Source organism: Rhineura floridana, chromosome 4, assembly GCF_030035675.1.
Source record: "Rhineura floridana isolate rRhiFlo1 chromosome 4, rRhiFlo1.hap2, whole genome shotgun sequence".
NCBI lineage: Eukaryota > Metazoa > Chordata > Lepidosauria > Squamata > Rhineuridae > Rhineura > Rhineura floridana.
Window position 1 is genome coordinate 174,877,509 of NC_084483.1, and position 23,583 is coordinate 174,901,091.

Here is a 23,583-nt window from a genome sequence, read left to right on the forward strand (position 1 = left end):
GGTCTCCCACCTTACTGACATAAGGGTTAGGCGCAGGAGAGCCTCCCAAACAGATTTTAAAATGTGGGCAGGGTAGTATGGGTGCAGGCTGCCCAGTAAATAGCTTGGGCTGAAATTGACTCTTCATGGCCACATCAGGAGGGAGTACGTGAACCTGAGACTCATCTAGGCTCATTTGCATAGGGTAAACTATGGTTCAGCATTGCATCCAAACTGTGTGAAGTGATCTATGCAATCAAATTGCTTGAACTTATCCTGTATTATGATGATCCCTAGAAATGAAGGCCATGCTGATTCTAACTCATGACCATCATTTTTATGAACCATATATTAGATTTTGCATCTTTCATTTGTTTACCTTTAACATCACATCAGACAACAGCAGAGTTGCTTATTGGTATCTCATGCAATTGAAGCCCTGATTTTAGATCCTGATTCTGCAAGGTAAGTATGATGCAGACTTACTTTCTTCAACCCCTTATCACCCAGTCTTTTCATTAGTGGCTACTTAAATTAGAAAATAATCAAAGTGAAAAATCCAGTAGTAGTTTATCTAGTCAATGCTGTTGTGAAATCAAAGATGTGCAAAGTTATCAAATGTTTTGGAGCATAAGGGAGAGTCTATTCAAATTGCCCTTTAGTTTATTTGCTCATCTGAAACTTGTATTTCACTGAAAACTAAATGATTAATTTAGCCTTCTATATTTTTTATTTATGTATGTTTATATGTTTTATATATATTTTATTGTGAATCATTTCAGGATGTTTCATTCATTAAATGAATAATGTAGTGCATGCTTATTGTCATTCAGAAAGGTTAATTTGTTGTTTTTATCATATTATTCTTACATTTTTGTCTTTTTCCTCGGCTCCAAAATTATAGTTAAATTTTATAGTTGTGTATGTTTCTTAAATTTTGACAATAACGTCATATTGAAAATGTTGTTTAAATCAAAAGGTGGTCTAGGAACATTAGTATAAATTAAACTATTAGCACTGTTGGTAATGAGATGTATGTACTTGCACCCAATATGAAATTGCAGTGTGAAAGGGTAATACTATAAAATTCAGCAGATTCTTGTTTACTCTTAAGAGTCATTAGGACAACAAAAATTAGACATTTATTGAAGGGAGGCCTGGTTTCCCTGAAGTGAATTGATGACTGGGCTAAATCAGGGATAAGGAACCTGTATTCCTCCAGTTGTATTACATTTCTAATCGGCTCTGACCCTGGCTAGGGCTAATGGGAGTTGAAGTCAACAACAGTGGGAGAGCACCAGGTTAGCAACCCCCAGGCTGAATGAAGTTGGCTGGGAGTGGCAGAAAATATTTAGAAAATCAGATTCAAGTAATGGTAGTTAGTCTTGTAGTTAGGCAGTTTTAACTTTTAAGACGCTTATTATTTTCTCTAAAAACGAACACAATCTGAATATTGCACCTATGCAAAACTGAGGTGCCATAGTTTAGCACAGCCTTTTCCAAGCTTTGGGTCCCCAGATGTTGATGGACTCCAGTTCTCATAATTCCTGACCATTGGTCATGATTGCTAGGGATGATGGGAATTGTAGTCCAGCAACATCAGGGGACCTAAAGGTTGGGAAAGGCTGGTTTAGTGCTTCTCAGTCTTTGTCCCTGCGGAACGCTTGCATATCTGTCATGGAACCCCTGAATATTACAGAGGATTCTGGGGCATGTTTTAAGGTGCATATTTAGTTCACTGGCTTGGACCTCATCATTGACCCATGTGAACCTAAAGCACAGCCTAGATCATGCCCAATATCCCCATGCTTGAACACATTGCAGGGACAGATCAGTAATGTTACACAACTTGTCTTCCAGGAGAGCTTGTCAGTCATTTGTGATCTTCTCACTGAGGACACTCTAAGAAACCTTAGAGGTCAAGATGAGAGGCCACAAGTTCTTGTTGGAGTTTTTTTTCTTTTTAGATATAAGTACTTTCTCCCTGTATTGCTTATATATCTGGTCTTAAATAAACTTACTTTGATGTAAGCACTAGCAATTTCAATGGAACTAAATTCCAAGTAATTGTGCTTAAAATTCCACCTTAACTTCATTTTTTTTCCTGCTCTCATTCCATTTGGAATCCCTTGAATAATCTCTGTTTTCTTCCTTCGCTTACTGAAGTCCCCTAAATTAACAAGATAATTAATCTCTGGTGTAACACATTGACTTTAAAGGAGTTTCTCTAGTGACAAAGTTAGCAATGTAAGCCTGCTTAGGACTGGTAAAAGGTTCCCCTTTGGGCTGGCTCTGATTTCTGTTGATACAACAGAAATTGGATCAGATTGGATGAGAAGAGAATTTAGAAAAAAAAATGTGCTTAAGTAGTAATGGCTCACTTAAAAATGGGGGTTGCAAAATTAAACCTGTGCCTATTAAATCTTAATCTACATAGGCTGTACACACTTTCTAAAACTGTTGTTGTCTATATCCTGCCCTTCCAGAAGGAGCCCAGGGCAGCAAACAAAAACACTGAAAGCATTTTCAAACATCTGAAAAACAAACTACAGTACTTTAAAACATTTTAAAACAAAACATCTTTAAAAAAACAACTTTAAAAATATATTAAAGCAATTCTAGCACAGACGCAGACTGGGATAAGGCCTTCACTTAAAAGGTACACTTAAAAGTACATAGTGTACATAGTGTACTTCACTTAAAAGTACATAGTTTGTACTTAAAAAGCGTTTGACAAGGTACCTCACCAAAGGCTTCTGAGGAAGCTTAGCAGTCATGGAATAAGAGGAGAGGTCCTCTTGTGGATAAGGAATTGGTTAAGAAGCAGAAAGCAGAGAGTAGGAATAAATGGACAGTTCTCCCAATGGAGGGCTGTAGAAAGTGGAGTCCCTCAAGGATCGGTATTGGGACCTGTACTTTTCAACTTGTTCATTAATGACCTAGAATTAGGAGTGAGCAGTGAAGTGGCCAAGTTTGCTGACAACACTAAATTGTTCAGGGTTGTTAAAACAAAAAGGGATTGCGAAGAGCTCCAAAAAGACCTCTCCAAACTGAGTGAATGGGCGGAAAAATGGCAAATGCAATTCAATATAAACAAGTGTAAAATTATGCACATTGGAGCAAAAAATCTGAATTTCACATATACGCTCATGGGGTCTGAACTGGCGGTGACCGACCAGGAGAGAGACCTCGGGGTTGTAGTGGACAGCACGATGAAAATGTCGACCCAGTGTGCGGCAGCTGTGAAAAAGGCAAATTCCATGCTAGCGATAATTAGGAAAGGTATTGAAAATAAAACAGCCGATATCATAATGCCGTTGTATAAATCTATGGTGCGGCCGCATTTGGAATACTGTGTACAGTTCTGGTCGCCTCATCTCAAAAAGGATATTCTAGAGTTGGAAAAGGTTCAGAAGAGGGCAACCAGAATGATCAAGGGGATGGAGCGACTCCCTTACGAGGAAAGGTTGCAGCATTTGGGGCTTTTTAGTTTAGAGAAAAGGCGGGTCAGAGGAGACATGATAGAAGTGTATAAAATTATGCATGGCATTGAGAAAGTGGATAGAGAAAAGTTCTTCTCCCTCTCTCATAATACTAGAACTCGTGGACATTCAAAGAAGCTGAATGTTGGAAGATTCAGGACAGACAAAAGGAAGTACTTCTTTACTCAGCGCATAGTTAAACTATGGAATTTGCTCCCACAAGATGCAGTAATGGCCACCAGCTTGGATGGCTTTAAAAGAAGATTAGACAAATTCATGGAGGACAGGGCTATCAGTGGCTACTAGCCGTGATGGCTGTGCTCTGCCACCCTAGTCAGAGGCAGCATGCTTCTGAAAACCAGTTGCCGGAAGCCTCAGGAGGGGAGAGTGTTCTTGCAGTCGGGTCCTGCTTGCGGGCTTCCCCCAGGCACCTGGTTGGCCACTGTGAGAACAGGATGCTGGACTAGATGGGCCACTGGCCTGATCCAGCAGGCTCTTCTTATGTTCTTATGTTCTTATGGCTTGTTGAAAGAGCAAAGTTTTCAGTAGGCGCTGAAAAAATAACAGAGATGGCACCTGTCTAATTCCAGAGTGTCAGTACCATAACACTAAAGGTCCACTTCCTATGTGGTGTGGAGCGGACCTCCTGAAAAGATGATATCTGCAGAAGGCTCTCACCTGCAGAGTACAGTGATCAACTGGGCATATAAAGATATCTTGGTCCCAAGCTGCGTAGGGCTTTGTACACCAAAACTAGAAACTTGAACATGGCCCGGTAGCTAATGGGCAGCGGGATAACCTGCCCCAGTGAGCAGTTGTGCTGCCGCATTTTGCACCAGTTGTAACTTCTGGACCAGCCTTAAGGACAGCCCCACATAGAGCTTGTTACATTAATCCAGCCTGGGGGATACCAGTGCATGGACAATAATGGTCAGGCTATCCCAGTCCAGAAACAGCTGCAACTGTCTTACCAGCTGAAGCTGATAAAAGGCACTCCTAGCCACTGAGGTCACCTGGGCCTCTAGTGACAAAGATGTATCCAAGAACACCCCTAGACTACGAACCTGCTCTTTCAGAGGGAGTACAACCCCATATAAAGTAGGCAACTGACCAATTATTTGAACTCGGGAACCACCAAGCTGCAGCACTTCTGTCTTGCTAGGATTCAGACTCAGTTTATTGGCCCTCATCTAGTCTACCACTGGGTCTAAGCCAGCCTTTCCCAACTAGTGGGCCACCATGTGTTGTTGGAACGCAATTCCCATCTTTCCTGACCATTGACAATGCTGGCTGAGGCTGATGGGAGTTGTAGTCCAACAACATCTGGTGGCCCACTAGTTGGGAAAGGCTGGTCTAGGCACTGATCCAGGGTTTGCACTGCCTCTCCCGATTCAGAAGTTATAGAGAAATAGAGCTGGGTATTGTCAGTGTACTGCTAACACCTTACCCCAAATCTCCTGATGACCACTCCCAAGGGCTTTTTCAGGAGCGGTTGGATCGCCGCCTCTTTCAGGATGGCTGAGACCACTCCCTCCCGCAAAGACGCATTGACTATAGCCTGGATCCACTTGGTTGTACCCTCTTGGCAAGCTTTAATAAGCCACGAAGGGCAAGGGTCAAGAGGACACGTTGCTGGCTGCATCATCGCAAGCACCTTGTCCATGTCATCAGGCCACATCAACTGAAACTGATCCCAAGAAGATGCAGCAGATGTTGCATTGGATACCTCACTGGGGATTAGAGTAGATGTGGATGGGGTATCAAGATTGCTATGGAGGAAAGCAACTTTACCCTCAAAGTGCCTTGCAAACGATTCACAGTGGGCTTCAGTGGTTCAGATGTAGTGCTAAACCTTGCCTGTCTTTTCAGAGAACAATCCCCATGTATTCAGTTCAGTGTTGAAAGTGCTCAACTTGGAGCACAAGCAACTGCTATGCAGATGTGTCTCAGCTGTATTCAGGGATCTTTTAAAAAAGATAATGTATATTTATGTGAATTTGAGATGTTCAGATTAAGGGTGTGTAATGAGTACAGTATTGAAGAGGACAAAAAATTTGTAAGAGGCTGTGCAGTTGAGATTCTTTGTTTGCCCATCAGTTGTCAATTTTATATAGACATTATGATGATCTTCTCACCAACCTGGAGGCCCAAATCACTGTAAAAATATACAAGGTGCTTGGGAAAGGTTAGTAAAAGACACATATTGGGCATCACTGGAATAAATTTCTTTTTTTAGTTTTCAAGAATATGGCTCTGCTGGAGTGGCACATGCCACAAGTGAATATGAAAGAAGAATGATGTCTGTGTTCAGTCATGTGTTGGAGGAAGTGGAATCACTGAACAGAAAATATGCACCAGTATCTTACATGGCAAGTAACAGCTACCTTGTCATAGAGACTTGTAAAATATATTTCTTTACATTTGCTAGAATCAAGAAGTCAAAGATCGTCTGTCCAGGTTTTTCATTTGCCACAAATAGCATAGTAACAAAGAGAAGAAAGAAAATCAGTTTCTAGTATAAAACAAAGTTGGAGATTCATTTTATGCTTAGATTGCTTAATTTAATGATAGTGCCAGTTATATACTTCTGAGGAGACATGCATAGGATTGCACAGTTAAGTGGCCAAGTTAGGAGTGACGTTGAGATACAGCATTAATCTGTTATCTATTCACTAAAGCTGTAAGGATGGTAGGAGCAACACTGATGACTTTTAGCTATTAGTGTATCAACATTTTGATTTTATTGATTTTAAAGGAAGCAAAAGCTGAGTGTAGCCATACATGTACTCTGAACTTCAGGAAAGCCGATTATAATAAACTCCGAACAATGATGAGTAAGGTTCCATGGTGAGCAACCCTGATGCGAAAAGGAGTCCAGGATGGGTAGGAGTTTCTAAACAAGGAAATTCTAAAGGCACAATTTCAAACAAGGAGAAAAGGGGTAAGACAGCAGAAGAAGCCAGTGTGGCTTCATAAAAAGCTTAGAGATGACCTGAAAACAACAACAAAAAGACACATCTAGGAAGTGGAAGGAAGGCCAGGGCACAAAGGAAGAAAACAGACAGGTAGCACAGAATTGCAGGGATGATATCAGGAAGGCTAAAGCTGAGAATGTGTTGAGGTTGGTGTGGGATGCTAAACGCAATAACAAAAAAGCTTTCTTGAGGGTATATGAATAGTAAAAGACAGAGAAAGAAATGGTGGTACAGCTACTCGATCAGGATGGCAACATGATAACAGATGACAAAGAAAAGGCAGAAGTGCTCAATTCCTACTTTGGTTCAGTGTTCTCCCAATAGAGTCTATGACCTGGCAAATGTAAAGTACAAGCTGAAAGAATAGGATTGCAGCTTGAGATTGATAGACAAATTGTCAAAGAATACCTAATTACTTTGAATGAGTTCAAATCTCTAGGATCAGATGAACTGCATCCTAGAGTAATGAAGGAACTAGCTGAAGAATTCTTAGAACCACTGTCAATTTTGCGAAATCATGGAGGATGGGTGAAGTGTCAGATGACTGAAGAAGGGCAAATATTGCCCCTGTATTCAAAAAGTGTAGAAAGGAGGAAACTGGGAACTACAAACTAGTCAGTCTGACATCAATCCCTGGGAAAATTCTGGAGCAGATTATAAAGTGGTCAGTCTGAAAACAATGCAGTGATTACTAGAAACCAATGTGGATTTGTCATGAACAAATCCTGCCAGACTAGTCTTATCTCATTTTTTGATCGGGTAACCTCTCTGGTAGAATGTAGCAATGTGGTGGAAATAATGTATCTCGACTTCAGCAAAACTTTTGACAAAGTGCCCCATGATATTCTGATTAGCAAACTAGCTAAATGTGGGCTGGGTGGAACAACTTTAAGTGGATCCACAGGTGGCTACAGAATTGTACTCAAGAGTGCTTATAGATAGTTCCTTCTCAAACGGGGGAGGTAAGCAGCAGGGTACTCCAGGGCTCGGTCTTGGGCCCTTCAGCATTTTTATTAATGACTTGGATGAGGAGGTGCAGGGAATGCTTATCAGATTTGCTGATGATAAAAATTAAGAGGGATAGCTTATAGTCTGGAAGACGGAAACAAAATTCAAAGTGATCTTGATAGGCTGGAGCATTAGGCTGAAGACAACAGAATGGAATTTAACAAGGGTAATGCTCTTTTAGGCTGCATTAACAGAAGTATTGTTTCCAAATCACGTGAATTACTAGTTTCTCTCTGTTCAGCACTGGTTAGACCTCTTATTGAGTATTGTGTCAGTTCTGGACACTGCAATTTGAGAAGGATGCCAACAAACTGGAATAGGTTCAAAGAAGGGCAACAAGAATGATCAGGGGACTAGAAACAGCTTTGTGCTGTCTCCCAGTTTACTGCTACAAGGCTGTTTTGGAGGCCACTCTCTTGTCCCAATACAGAAAAGAAACTGGATTTGTTGGGCTTTCCACCATGTCTGTAGGCTGCCTTTATCTGTATTTTTAATTTGTTTTTTAAATGATTTTATCACTTGTTGTTTGCTGCCCTGGGCTCCTTTGGGAGGAAGGGCAGAATAATTTTAATAAATATTAATAATACTCCAGCCTGGTGCCTGCCAGATGTTTTGGGCTGCAACTCTCATCAGGTCATAGAAGCTGTAGTCCAAAACATCTGGCAGGCACCAGGTTGGGGTGGGGCTGGCCTGCTCCATGTTCTTGATGGCACATTGTCTTGGCTTTTCAAGTGCTAGGGACTGCAGTGCTAATACCTAAAGTACATGCTGTTTCCTATTCCTGCTGTAAAAAGGATTAGTTCTGATCTGGCTTGGCATTGTTTTGTTCCAGCACACAGCTTGTCTATGCAGTGCAGTCATTGCCTTGCTGAAAGTTCCCTTGTCATTTCAGAGGTATTTTTTCCAGAAGCTTCAGTCAACTAGCATTAAGGTAAGCTATAGTGTCACCAAATTTTAACTGCAGTTAATGCAGAGGAATTTTGTCTATAATCTCTGTGCTGGCAGGCAGTGGATGGGGAAGGAGGACTGTTGCTGATCCAGATCTCAATTTTCCCATTGTCTGTAAGTTAAAATGTGATTGGATTTGGACACAGTTCCCTACATCTGCTCTGATTTTTTTAAAAAACATTTAGTGGGAGATTATGTTCAGATCCTCCTCGTTGCATCTTGTTTGATCTGACAGAGGCACATGTTACAAAATTCTTGCAAGCTACACAGCAAGTGGATTGGACTGTGAAAGACCAACCCAAATTGTGTTTGCATTTTGACCAATTTGTAGGGCAGTCCAATATCTCAGAGAGGAGGTCAGGTCTCCTGCTCCCCTGGTGCATTTACTATAGCTGCCCAATTTCCCTGCTTTTTAAAGTTTAGTCAAATATCTGTTGACTATAGGTACATTCTTAAACCACAAATTTTTTTTGCCTATTAGAATAAGAAGAATATTATTATCCTATTCTTGTTAGAATAATAATAAAAACAGTATCAAGATAAATCAGTAATTACAGTATGAAATGAAGAACAAATTACCATGAAATAAAATAAGCGAACAATATGAACAGCCAGCCAGGATTGTTCCCCAAAGGCCACATACTCCCCTAAACGGGAAGGTGTTCCTCAGCTTTCTGCAACTCACCAGGAAGACTGCAGGAAGAACCTCTCTAGAAAGGAGTTCCGCAGCACTGATGCAACTCATACGTTTCTTCTTATAGTAGGCCCATGGAACCAAGCCTCCTTCAGTCTAATCAGTTGGCTGTGTCAATAACAGTAGAGTTAATGTCTATTTGTAGTTGCTTAGAGTATGTGTACTTATGATTGTCAGAGTCAAAAGTTACGGGCTCTTAACAAACAAAAGAGCTTACCTGAAAGATATAAAATGTCGCACAATTCATGCTTCAGAGCATAAGGCTTCTCTCTCTGAGATCATTGAGATGTCCTTTATACGGTATAGTGACAGTAGGCTTTTCTGTGGCTTCATCCCACACTGCTGCTGTCATATTTAAAGGCCCAGGCCATAGCCCAGGTAAATCACACAGATTCTTTATTCCCACCCCATCTTGGCCAGGTGGTGGTTAGGGGGAAAGGACCCGTGTAATTGATCATAACCAGATAATGTTGTGGAATGAAGTCATGGACAAGCTGCTCTCACATTTTTGCTATAAAGGATGTCTTAAGTCCTGGGAACGCTGAAAAAGCACACACATTTTCTACTTATTTGCTGTCTATAGAGTAACACTAATAAATTTAAGAAGAATAAAGAAACTGGTTCATGTGTTCTCTGCTAAAAAAAACAAAAATACAATACTCTACATTATGCAGTGGGGGAAATTAAGGGTTGTGTCCAGCTAAGTCCCACTCAGAGTAGACCCATTCAAATTAATGAACCTTAGTTAGTCATGTCTATTAACTTCAGTGGGTCTACTCCAAGCAGGACTAGCATGGAATATGGCCCCAAGATTCTATACTTGGTTTATAAAAAAACCAACCACTTTTTAAAAAATGTATTGTTTCCAAGATTCGTGCTTTCTAAACATTGAAAAAGAAATTGGCAAGAATTAAGGGATGTCGAAGGAGATCTGATGTGGGCAGATGTAAGAAAGGGCATGAAAGTTAAACTCATCTGTTAAATTCAGGAGACAAGGTGTAATAATAATAATTATAAAAATGTATAGACTGTGACGCAGGAGCCTAAATAGGCTATTGCTTGAATCAGAAAACTCTAAGCGATGTACATATGCAAATATACGTGATACCGCTAAAGCAGGGGTTGCCAGTCTTTGGGGGTCTGTGGGCACATTTTGAATTTGTGTTATGGGCACCATTCCCCAGGTTATGTCCTGGCCCAACTCCATTGGATTCAGACTCACTGGTGTGTTTTTTTCTGTTAATGTTTAATGTGGAATTTCAGTTTAGAGTGTTTCATAGATTAGTTTGCAGATTACACAGGATTCTGCATCTCAACACAGCATAACCAGGCATGGCTACTCAAAGCTCAGATGTAGTCACAGCAACTAAACACACACCCTGAGACCAGGGCAGGCTCTCTATTTGCATGGGGAAAGTTTCACTGCATGGGCACTCCTCCTAAGTTGAAAAGCTGCTGCTATCTGTACACACCTGTGCATCTGTCTGCACATCTTTGGCAATGGCAGCAGTGGCACTTTATCAAGATCCACCTTGGACACTGACTCAGGTTGAGCCTCTGATTTCTCCTCCTCTAGCAGAGCTGTGTGTGGCAGCAGAGGCTTGGGTGAAGAGGGAGCGGGAGGGAAGGTAAAGGGGTTGGTTCATGGTCAGACAGTTTCTTCAGTTGTACCTGGAGCTAAGGGTGGTGGAGCTGTCACTGTCAAAAGTGATGAAACCTTGTTGCAAACCACTGGACCCCTCCCCTGGATCCCCTTCTACCTCCTCTCTTCAGGAATGCTCCAAGGGGTTCATGACCAATTACTTCCCCCCCCCAAGTCGTAGTCTCCTCCAATTGACAGACAAAGAAAATAAATGCCTGCGCACATGGGTTCTTCATTTTTACATGGGCTCCAGGCAAAAGCCAGATCCAGTAGAATGAGAATGGGGCCTCTTGAATTAGCATGATTTTACATGGAGTTACCAAACAGCCACCATCAAATTAAAGCTTGTCTTGGTAGACTACATAGTAAAAATCAAGGATCTGATGATTGCCAGCACCACAGACACATTGATCAAAACCACAGATCCTCACCAATCTTCATGAATTTTACATAGGTGATCTGTTTTTTGTTTTTTTAAAAAAGATATGTTTCTCAGATCCATGTTTTTGTGCTATGGCACTGCTGGAAAGCACCACCAGATCCATGATTTTTATGCTTCGGTCAATGGATGTGATCTGTGATTTGAGGAGAGGGGACCTGTGAGAAAATTCTGCAATTGCAAAAGAATCTATTTTACTGGATCCAGTGTGCTCATGAGCACCTCTCTGTACCTCTCTTCCCCCTGGTCACTCTGCTCTGATCTCCCAGATTAAGTCCTCTTTCCTTCTATCCTGTCAGTTGCTCTTCTATCCGTTCAGCTGATCAGGTGCCAATATGAACCTTGAAAGGAACAAAAAGCTGAAAGAGGAGATAGGAATATTGTTCTTCCAGCTTCATCCTTCAGCTTTATATAATTTTTCAAGAGGAGAAAGGTAATCACCCTCACCACCTCATGACAAAGAGAACAGTGAGGGGGAGGACACAGAGGCTTCACATAGCAGTAATCCACTGCTTTGGACTACCATGGCTAAGCTATCCCAGTCCAAGAACCCGCTTGTAGCTGTTGCACAAGCCAGAGTTGGTAGAAGGTGCTCCTAGCTACTGAAGCCACTAAGGGCTCCAGTGACAGAGATGGATTCAGGAGCTCTGTCAAGCTACGTACCTGCTCCTTCAAAGGAAGTGCATCCCCATCCAGAGCAGAGAACTGTCCTGTTTCCTAGACCCAAAAAGCGTTCACCCACAGAGCTTCCATCTTACTAGGATTCTTGCTCAATTTATTGGCCCCCATCCAGCCCTTCAGTTGCAGCCAAAAGTGATACAATCCGGATAACATATTACTGCTTGATTGTGCTGAAGTACTAAGCTTGCCCTAATATGGAACTGTTAAGACCAGAGTCCTTACTTTGGAGAATAAAGTTCTAACAGAGAAGTTAGTTGCAGTTCAGTTTAGAGAAAATGCATTTCAGGTTTGGAGTACTTGAAGACTTGTATGTCAACACTCTAGTTACGCAACAAATGCACTGATCACAGATTGTGTCCATGATATTCTTTTCCTTGAGCATTGTAATGTTCCTTGCTATCTCTCCATCTTCCACTTGCTTCTTGTTTCTGTTGAGAAGAATTTGTTCCTGCTTGTATGCTGTCCACCCTTTAATAAATACAAATCTTTTTTGTCTGTATTGCAGCTTGCCTTATCACCATCTCCCCGTAACCCCGCTGAGCCCATTGTAGTTCAGAATAACCAGCAACTGGCGTTAAAGGTGGAGGGAGTAGTCCAGCATGGCTGCAAACCAGGCCTTTTCCGCAAAATCCAGTCCATCTGTCTGAATGTATCTTCAACACTTCAGAGCAAATCTGGACAAGACTACAAGGTAAGAAACAATATGGAACTGTAAACTGTGAACAGCTAGACTTCCAGAAACCCATGAAGAATTGGAATGGGGATTTCATTTTCTCCTGTTGTGTAGCAAGGATTTTTACTTCTGCATTCTTGTTTTAATGTGAGCGTAAGCATCTGTGATAGCTTTAGTTCTTTTAAAAACAAGACCCTTAAGTAAGATCTGGTCTAGATGTTACATTCATATCTCCATGGCAAATTTCCCACCCGTGGTGTATTATTCATTCAGAATACATGGATCTCCAAGGAAAAGGGCAACTGGAACAGATAATCCTTTTCTGCACTTGTTACCTTGGCAGTAGCTCTGAAATGTCCTAACATTACAAGCGGCTAAAAACACACAGCTGTTTGGCAGCAGGAAGCAAATCTACTAAAGTAAGAGAGTGCTGATCACTTGGAATGGCCAGTCAGCTAGAAGTTCTCAAGCCCTGGACTTTTGATATGGACAGCTGAGCAGTTTGTGATAGTTAGGAAAGACTGGTAAATGACTTCTTACATTTTGCTTAGACATCTTAAACTAAAGGAAAGGACATCAGCTAATTTTGTTCTGCCTCTGGAAGTTCTGATGTGGTCTTCCATGAGCCAAACCTATGTGTGTATGGCAAAATTGAAGCATCAAACGCTCCCTTCAGGTTGCTGTATAGAATGCCATTCCGACTCTTGTTTTCTTTCCCAGATGCCCATTGACAGCCTGACAAATGAGATGGAGCAGATGGTTGAGCCTCACAATGATTACTTCAGCACACAGTTCCTATTGAACTTTATTATTGTTGGCACCCATAGCATTACAGTAGAGTCCTCTGTTAGAGATCTCAATGGCATCATATGGAAGACTGGGCCAAAAACCACTCTGTTGATTAAGTCTCTTGAAGATCCATACTCCCAGCAAATTCGACTTCAGCAACAACAAGGGCAGCAGCCTCCACAGCAGCCTCAGCAACCTCAGCCACAGCAAAGAACTGCATATTCCCGTTTTTAATACTCCAAAGTACTCTTGTCACTCATGGGCCCAAGTCAAAGACATTCCTTTTATTTGGATGCTCTCATTTCCCACGCCTATTCCCCACGATGGCCTTTTTTCTTTTCTTTTCTTTTGAGGTAACTACAATAATCTTCACTCCCCTTTGTTTTTCTTTGGCCCAGTTCACACCTGTAAAATGCAGCACAATTACTGAAACACAGTCATGATGAGGCACTCCACATGGCTGGTTAAATGAAGTGGTTCTGCTCACAGTTCCAGCAACTTCCACCATGCCACTGATACTGCATTGGCAGTGGTGTGGGGAAAATTTTCTAAAATTGAATTAATCCTTAGTTACATACTTCTTCAGATTTGTGTGACCCTATTCATATGAAGATATCACTAAGGGCATGAGAGGGTTGAATCCATTTTAGATGGCTTTGTCATACATCCAGCTCTTCTTGTCATCATTCAGCACAAGTTTTGGAATGGTGTAATGAGCTAAAATCTGGTCTCACTACATAGTCCAGCCATCACTTCTGTCCTTTTCGTGCACCTCGTAACCAGCATTCCACCACACAAAAAAAGATCATGTGAACTGGTCCTTTATGAAGGCCACTTTAGAGCTATTCTTATTCCAGGCTGTAATTAGTTCCCCATCCATGCATCTTCATGTGTACCTCATTAGTGACAGCTCCCTCTTGGAAGGCAGTGGCAGAGTTTGCACATAGAATGACGTGCAAATGTGGCCAGGTAATGAGCAAGGTAGTCTGTAAAAATTGCCTGGGTTGCATTCCACCATGTTTCTTTGAGTTAATCTAGTTGCCACTTTCCAAGGAGCAAGAATTTGAATGCTACTCAAATCAATCTCTCAAATCAGATTGGATTTTTATGTACTGTATGTAAAACACTTTTCCTGAGTGTTATACAGTGCATCTACAAATGTAAAGTTTGCACAAATGTCCAGACATTCTGGCTGGATAATTGCAAGTAATCATTTTGAATGTTGCCAAACTAAAGAGTTTTGGGTATCATTCCAAATATCAACAAGATATTCTTTATGCCTTTGAATCTCATGGCTGCTCATTTTTGTTTTCTGTATATAAAAATGCTCAAGAGATGCCAACTAGGAAACAAGAGATTATCTTGCTTTATAGGAAAAGACATTTCAGTTAGGATTGGGTCCCCGTCCTGTCCCCATCACTCAAGAGACATAGATTGAAAGGTTAGAAAGAGTTGTGATAGAAAGTTGAAAAATTAGAAAAGCTTGTGTTATAACATTTTTAAAAAAAACATCATTGTAGAGGGATTGTGCATTCAGAATTTTGTGATTGCTTTTAAGAGGTTTTTTTTGAAGAGGCAACTCACACTAAAGCAAAATGTGGTTGGAGGGGCAACACAGGATCCAATGCCTGTACTCTTTATCTAAGAGGGTATATACTTTGTATGGTTTTATGAGTCGTTTCAGTAGAGTGAGGAGACTGACAAAGAAGACCTCAGAACCTGGGCTCTCCCCTACCTCCTGTCTCTGCATCACAGGATCATCTGTCATCAGTTCCTCTGTGGGAAGGATCCTGATGACTTTTTATATGTATGTTTTGTGGCTTTTAAAAATGCATTTTACCGTTGCCTGTAAAGGTGCCTTGGAAGGATTTGGTATCCTGAAAGGCAGAATAAAAATAATTTTAGTAGTAATAATTTCTTGCTCCATTCTGTACAAGAGTCCTGAATGGAAGGCCTCCTTCCATTAACTACTGTGTGAAAAAGACTGATGTAAACTAAAGACAGAGTAACAAATGTAAAGAAAGCTAGTGGATCTGAGTTGCTGAAATGGGCATACGCTATAACTGGTTTGTGGATTGTATGCTATAGCTATGCAGGAAGTAATTGACTTTGCATTCTCTTACTGGATTTGCAATGTATTGACTCCTCTTGTTTTCAGATGCCAGTATCTCACTCAGCTCTTGAGGATCCAAGTATGAAGGCTGAATGTTTTTTCACTGAAAATGCCATGAGTTTGGAGGATAATTGCACACAGACTTTTTCCAATATAAAAGACCGCACTTCTGCTAAAAACAAAAACGTACTCAGATGGGTTTTATTACTTAATTCTTTGCTAAGCAGATGATCTCCTTTGTTATGTATAGAATATTCTAATAAACGATTTATTTTTCATTTGTATCTGGACGTTCTTGTGACAAAAGACAGTAAAAATGCTATTAAGTGCCAATATTTGATTCACTGACTGCCTTTAGTGTTAAAAGTGTCTCCCCACCTCCACGAGGAAATTGGTCACCTCTCCTGTCTGCAGCATGTTAATTATGTGAACTATTAATAATCCTCTGACAGCAAGCAAAGGGAAATGTCCTGTTTGACATGGGCAGATGGAGTTTCCTCTTGAGCAAAAGGTAAGCTTCACGCTTCCGCTTTTTGGACTTTTAACTACCTAGTCAATCACTGATTTGGGATTATATAGCTTTGACTTAATCTAACACCAAGACTTTCTCCCAGTTTACATAGGGATCACTCGAAAGGCAAGTGAGGGTACCATAAGCTGACCATGGGGAATTTCTCTGAATCTTTCCACCTCAGATTGAAATAGCCAATCTCTGCCTTCTAGAAGGTGATTGAATAAGCTATCCTCCTTCAGCCCTTCTTTCTCTATACCCACATGATTGAAAAAGTGGCTGTATGCTCATAGAGGCTGAGTTCGCTTTTTAATTGGAAGCCACTGCCTCCCTTCTGCAATAGTGAGTATTCCTATATATCTACATGAAACTGCTGGGGTGATTTGGAGTTGATGATACTTAGGCTGTCTGTTTCCTGTCCACTTAAGTCCAGAAGGCCATGACTGGCCTGAAATTGGTAAGGGAATGGATGTGGGCTAACACATTCTGGCTTAATCCAGACAAGAAAAAATTGCTGCTAGTCAGTAATACTATTGATCCAATCCAGTTTGAGGCACATGATTTTCATCCACAAATCAGAGGAGCAGAAAACTTCCCCTGCTCCCCCCCCCAAGTAATGCCCAAAAGTAATTCTGGAAATGTTACAATTACTCCACAAAAGTAGTAAAATTACTCCTATTACAATCAAAATGTTAAAGGAATTACCCACTCGTTACTCAAAAAAAGTAATGAATTACAAGTAATTCGCTACTTGTGACTAGTTACTTCCAAGCTCTGCCATTGACCTATAGCGACAATATTGAAATCAATTGGGAAGAGCGAAGCTAGAGTTTCCCTATATCAGCACAGAGGTAAATTATACATCATGGGAAGTTGGAGGAATAAAGATACTGTACAGAGTAATAAGTTTATTTAAAAATATGTGTAATCCTCATAATGATTAGGCAATTTCCATGTACTGTACAAAGTAAATCAGACGTTCATGTCAGTTCCTTTCTCTGATGCATCAGAAATAGCTATAGTTGGAGATGGGATTTCAAACAGGATGGACTAGTGCTGGTTTAAAGGCACAGAATTCAGAACACAGAAGAAATTCAATTTTTTTTTCATGTTAGTGTAGCTGTTCTTTTTTATTATTTCCTGGTAATTAACTCATGGTTTTATGGGCCTGATGCAGTGTGTCTGAACTTCTGAGGATTGTGAAACTAGAACTATGATCAGCATCAGCACCTGGCATCCTTGGTATCATGGCCCCAACCTTGAGCTCAAGAACTGGAGAAGGAGCCAACCAAGTCTGTGGCTGCTGTACCATCAGCTGTGAAATTGGACCATGCTTCTGATGCTGATGGTTCAGAGTCCACAGAACCTGAGGCTGCTAGTCCAGAGTCTGAACTAGGACCTGCACAGACGCTATCCCCTGAGCCTGACTTGCTGGAAGAATTGTGCTACCTCCCATGTTGCCCACCTGCCCAAAAGCACAGGGAATGCACCAGATAGAAGGCCACAGAAAGGTGAAGAAGCATCCTTCTTCAGACCACGGTGCTGGGCCTTTAAGATCCAGTCTTTGTGCAAGGTGGTAGAGCTTGAGAAGAGTATGCTGGAGGAGTTGCGGTTCTGCTTTAAGCTACAAATGGAATAACAGCTCTGCTTCCAAGATTCTGGAATATTCAAATAACATTCAGTGGGCAGGGCCAACTTTTGTTTGGATGATAGTGTAGATGAAAGGGGTTAAATACATCCTCTTCCCCTCCTCCCCACTTGCGACATTCCTGAGCATGATCCCCCTCCCTTACTGCATTTGGGTGGGGGGAGAGAGAAAAGAAATTGGCATAAAGGAAATATTTGGAAAGGGAATTGTTAAAATGGTAGAGTTCATTCCTAGAGAGGATAGATGGACTATAGAGAAGGAAATTACTATAACAGATTATACAGGCAATAATCAGCCAGAGAAGAGATTGAATAGCTTGCACTATCTATACCTGGTGAAATTACAACTGTAGCACTGTGTTAAAGTCAAATTTCCTGAGCTCTAGAAAAAATCTGAACAGGGAAAAATGGGAACAGGCTGTTTTCCTTATATCATGAACATGCCCCATAAAAAGTGAGTGAGCAAAGCATGGTTATTCCCCAGTAAATACCATGTGTATGAACAACCTAATTCAAGAAGTTTCTTTCTCTCTCAAGAGCATGAGCATGGGCAGAGAAGCAGCAATTGTATCTAGATGGCAGCTTTGCCCAGGGCTGATTTATATAGTGTATTGTATTCTGACCTGTGGAACTTTCTCCCTAAGGAAAATTGACAAAACCACTCTGCATAAAACTGTATTTTCCACCAAACATTTGGTAGATGCTGTCTTTCTAATGTGTAAAATAGCAAGAACTTATACTTTTGATTATAGTTTCACTGTGTTTCATTATGCTATTACTTGTTTGTTGCCGAGCCATTTTGAGGGCCTTTACAGTAGAAAAGTGGCGTACGCATCTAAATCTATATTAAAATACTTAGGAAGTGGGGAGAAAAAGGGAACAGTATCCATGAAACCAGCATATATGTTTGTGCTACTGCTTGTACTAGTAATGGTCAGTATAGGGGTTGATGCAGTTGCCATTTAGCTTTGGCTTGCAGCCTGACAGACAAACTATGGGCCAGTTCATATATGCATACACATCTTTTAATTTCTCATCACTTGATGATTCACTGGTCACACTCAAATGTGTGAACTGCCCCCCCAAAACCAAAATGTTTTGGGTCATAGAAAAATTGTATTTGGGTGTTTTATCTACAATTATGCTCCACTTGTGTTATGATAAGGGGTAGGGAACCTTTTTCATCCTGAGGGCATCATTCCCTCATGGGCAGTATCTAGATACACACTTCTAATCATGAAGAAAAACTTTTTATGCAAGAAGATTTCTCTTCCTTGACCAAATTCTGTCAAAAGTATCTTGTCTGTTCTCTCATGAACAGTCAGTTTGGGAGGGGTGTTCAACATAAGCTATACTTCATTTCAAGGACCTACTGAAAATGTTTCTTCACATTTCAGGCTCACCGAAGAAGTATATGTACATAAAAGTAGTAATTTTATAGAATCTTAGAACTGTGACTTTATTATGTAACACGTCTGAAGGTTATCTTCTTCACAACATTGAAATGAGATGTGTTGAAGGAGATTTGCAAAAATATGCAAATAAGTGGTCATTCAGAATGGATATGCTGATTCTCCAAAAGAGGAACACTGTAAAAGGGAACATTCAGCATATAGTAGCTATTTGCACACAGAAAAAAAGCAAATTATTTATAGCCTGCTCTGAATATGGTTTATGTCAGTGATAAAGATTCTCTCCTAGATTAATTAGCCAATAGGATGCTCATAGCTAGCTTTCACTGAAATTTAATATTGCTTGACCAAGGAAAAAACCAGATTGAAGATGGAAATGGTGTTCCTTCCAGTCAGTGCTATGCTAATCCTAGCTCATTCAGTATCTGCAAGCTAGTTAGTTCATATCAATCATGTCTCCTCATAGCAAACTCAGCTATTGCGAGCTCATGTGATTGTAGCAAAACTGGGGCCACCTGAAAAAAGAAGGTAGTATCAGCATTCTCAGGGAAACTTCAAGGTTTGGAGATAAACAAAAAATAATGGGGGAAAGTAAAAACTAAAGGAGGCAAACGAAAGCTTTAAAAATAACCTAGTGAAAACTGATCATGCTGTAGGCCACAAAATACTGAGTGTTTTATGGGTTAAAATATGAAAATCTGGGGGCAGGGGGGAAGAAAATGGAAAAGGTTATCCTGGAAGAAGGTATGGCTGGCTGGAATTTTGAATTGGAGAACTCCACATGCAGTATTTTGTTGCAAGTTCCACTTGTAAGTGAAATCCATGTCTGTCTCCCCACTTCCCACCGCATTTAGCACTAACTATCCACATCTGCTTGCCAGGTTACAATGTTACAGCCATAGTAGAAGTCAAAGTGACAGAATTCCTTGGTCAGGGTATAGACTCTAGACCAGGATTGAGGGACCTGTGGGTGGGCCTCCAGAGATTGGACTGTTATCAGTAAGCCACAGTCCATTTTTAGAATTATTTTGTCTTATTGAAAAGCTGTTATCACTGCGAGATTTGGACTGGTTTGCTTTTGGTTGAAACTGCTAATATGAATCAGCTCTCATTTGTGTTCTTGCTTCAAGCCTGTCTTTGTACAAAGGGAAAGCTGTCATTGGCTGCTAAACAGTCTCTTTTGCAATGTCCTTTCTGACCACAATTGAAACATACAGACTGAGCTCCTTTTTCTGATTGGCTCTTGGGTGGCATGTACAATAGGGCCCCACTTATACGGCAGGTTACGTTCCAAACCCCCGCCAAAAAGCAGAACTCCGTCAATAAAATGGCGCCTGATGCTCAGCTGCTGAGCGCATTATGCCGAAAACGCTGTAAAAGCGGAACAAGTGCCATATGAGTGGGGCCTTACTCTAATTGAAAACTGCTGTATTAGCGGGCCACCGAAAAGCGGGGCCCTACTGTATCTAGTTTTCCTTACCTTTGTCTTCCTTTGACTGTTACAATTTGAAGAATTTTACCATTTTGAAACGTTAAATACCTTAGTCTTATTTCTTTAAGATAAGTTCATTATATTTCCCAAAATTCCTGTATATTCTGGGTAAGTGCTAACAATTTTTCAAAAATCTCAACTATTTTATTATCCTATTTCAAATTTGAAATGATAGCTAAATAAATGTTCTCAGTACCACTAACATTGGGGGGTGGCTGTTTTGTTACTGTGTTTTGTTACTGTTCCCCATGATATTTTTAAGGATGTAAACAATAAATCTATCATGTTTTTAATTCCCTGTATTGAAATGGAAGTTGTTGGTGGAATTTTATAAATGTTCTCATATTGACTGGAAGATGAATTCTCATTCTCTCATGGATGACAGAGGTCTTCAAGCGGGTAGTGTAGCTCCCCCTCAGCTCAGAGACAGGAAATACTTCAGCAAATACTTTTGCTCCTCCCCTCTTGTTGAGGCTCAGTTTTGTTTCCTGTCTCAGCTTGGAGCATATCCTACTGAGTTGTCTTTCCTTTCCGAAGGATAATAATTTCTTCTCCCTTACCGTGTTTTATCTCTTTATTTTTTTCTTACTCTTCTTTCCCCTCTGTTTGTCGTTCTTAATCTAAAAAAAAAAATTCTGTCACATTCTTTGTCTCCTTCCCTCTGTCAGTTTTCCTTGCCTTCTGTCAGCTGTCTTTCTTGCCTTTCTTCCTGTGAGACATGGGCAAAATGAAAGGTCGTGCAACAAGGAAGAAGGAATATTCTAAAAGGCTGGGTAGCATTCGGCAGTGGCCGCAGTTAGTTGCTGCCCACTCCAGCTTCCTGCCAATTTTCAGCAAGGGCTGCTGATTGGCAGTGATGACCCGCTTGAAGGGATGTCTTCAGGGCTTAGCTTGTGCATAGGCTTATGGGGCTGCAAAACTACTGAGGCCTCAGCACCCAGCCGTAGGCAGCCTTCAAAGAAAAGGCATTTTAAGAGCCTTGGGCAGCACTCAGTGGTAGCCGCAGTCAGCACCCAGCCACTACAGATTCATGCCATTATACAGCAGGCACCAAAACTGGACACTGGTGATCCCGCTGAGGGGACTTCATCAAGGGGTTCTGTGCTATCCCCGGTTGGTAAGTCCACGGAGGTCACTAAAGATCTTTGGGGTTCAGGGAAGCACCAGTGTCCATCATTGCGGGAAGGAGCGGCAGCACCCGTCTGTTCAGAGCAGCCTGCCATTTCTGAGCACAGCAGAGGTGCCCGCCATTTTGGAGCACAGTGGAGCTGCTACACCTGATGGAATTGCATTTTCCAGACCCTCCATATTTAATGCCAAGTGTGTATGGGAAGCAAAAACCCCATCCTCTATTGAGGAGGTGGTAGTAATGGGGCATGCATGGCCAATCAAGCCACGCTTCAGTTGTAGAACAGCAGCCTGTTCACAGATCAGGCCAGTTGAAACGGGTTATCCCGCCCCCCCCCCCCATCCAGCAACAGCCCAACAGGTCTTGCTGCCCAATCTTTTTTTTTTTTTCTGCCTGAGGTGGGGTGATTTTTGCTTCTGGCTGCTTTTAGAGCTCAAACTGCTCTCCTCTGCTGTGTGCAGTGATTTTTGGCCTCGCTATTTTTGCCCTTGGCTGCATTTAGAGGACAAACCACTCCCCTCTACTGTATGCAGTTATTTTTGGCTTCGCTAATTCACCGCACCCCTCTACCTGTGTGTGTGTTGATTAATCAGGAATCTATCCATATAATGTCTGGTACCGTTTCCCTTCACTTTATGGCTGGGCCATCCTGGGCTGTTTTTATGGATATCTTTATTGAGGCACAGCACAGTGATACGCAGCTGCAGCCATCTCAGTGGCCATCAGTTTTATACATTTCACAGCCTGTGTCAGAAGGAATTCCACCTGGAGGAATGTTGACCTGCAATTTGGGCTTTACCTTGCGTGCACAGTACTTGGTGACCTCAAGCCCTAAGGTAAGCAAGACAACCAATACCTTCCAAATATTCCTTCTCAGAAATCGCACCAAACATTGCTGTTCCGGTGCAGACGCTGCTTGTGGTGAGAGAAATAGGCAGCTCTTTATCACTCTGTGCTGCATTTTGGGTCCTAGCCTGTCCAGTGACGGTGGAAAGGGCTTATCTTTTCCACTCAGAACCCTGAAGAAAGGGCCTAGCTTTGCTGTGCAGAATCCTTGGGCAGAGATATGGTGTAGGCCTCTGCTGAGGAGGTTTCCCACTGTTTCTATGGATCTAGTCCAGCCTTTCCCAACCAGTGTGCCTCCAGAAGTTGTTGGACCACAACTCCCATCAGCCTCAGCCAGCATTGCCAATGGTCAGGAAAGATGGGAATTGTGGTCCAACAACATCTGGAGGCACACTGGTTGGGAAAGGCTGTTCTATCTAGTGACTGTGGAAAGGACCTAACTTTGCCGTTCAGAGCTCTTGGACAGAGATATGGCATAGTCCTTTGCTGAGTTTTCCTCCCATTTTTATGGTACCTGAGGAGTTTTCCCACCATTTTTATGGTCCTAGTCTGTCCAGTGATGGTGGAAAGGGCCTAGCTTTCCATTCAGAATCCTTGGGCAGGAATATGGCATAGTCCTTTGCTAAGGAGTTTCCCCCCGCCTTTTTTATCATTCTTTTCCCACTTGATCCTAGTGTGTCTAGTGACTGGAAAGGGCCTAGCTTTCCATTCAGAACGGTTGGGCACAGATATTTAGGGTGGCCAGATCTGAATTTTTTGGCCTGAGACTCTGGTTTTAGGGGGTCTCCCCGGCTCTCCGGCTGACCCACCTTAATCTCCAGACTCTCAGCTTCAATTAAAACAAAAAAGTTTCTAGGTGGTCTGGTTCCCGAGATATACACCAAAACATCAGCCACCCCCCCGCAACTGTTAAATCTGTTTAATGGATCTGTTATAGCAGCTCCTAGCAGAGCTTGGAAAAGTTACTTTTTTTTAACTACAACTCCCATCAGCCCCAGCCAGCATGGCCACTGGATTGGGCTGATGGGAGTTGTAGTTAGAAAAAACAAACCTTTCCCAAGCTCTGGCTCTAATGCCACCCTTTCAGGATTGCAGCCAATAAGTGAAGCCAGGGTTGTGATTT

General features: G+C 41.6%; 1 protein-coding gene across 3 annotated transcripts in view; it reads left to right on the top strand.

Moving 5' to 3' along the window:
- The window catches only part of INTS7 (integrator complex subunit 7), a 64,124-nt gene extending 48,423 nt beyond the window's left edge, over nucleotides 1–15,701 (top strand). Inside the window, exons 16-21 of one of the 3 annotated variants that reach the window (XR_009762416.1) lie at nucleotides 376–444; nucleotides 5,698–5,830; nucleotides 8,277–8,375; nucleotides 12,354–12,539; nucleotides 13,242–13,663; nucleotides 15,469–15,549. Coding sequence is in view for 2 of the 3 variants with exons in the window: in XM_061625267.1 (XP_061481251.1) it covers nucleotides 376–444; nucleotides 5,698–5,830; nucleotides 8,277–8,375; nucleotides 12,354–12,539; nucleotides 13,242–13,544 (790 nt within the window). In the remaining variant the exon portion in view is untranslated. Of the gene's footprint in view, nucleotides 1–375; nucleotides 445–5,697; nucleotides 5,831–8,276; nucleotides 8,376–12,353; nucleotides 12,540–13,241 lie in introns of all 3 variants that reach the window. The other 2 variants (XM_061625268.1, XM_061625267.1) reach the window with 2 other exon arrangements.
- The last annotated feature ends 7,882 nt before the right edge of the window (nucleotides 15,702–23,583 follow it).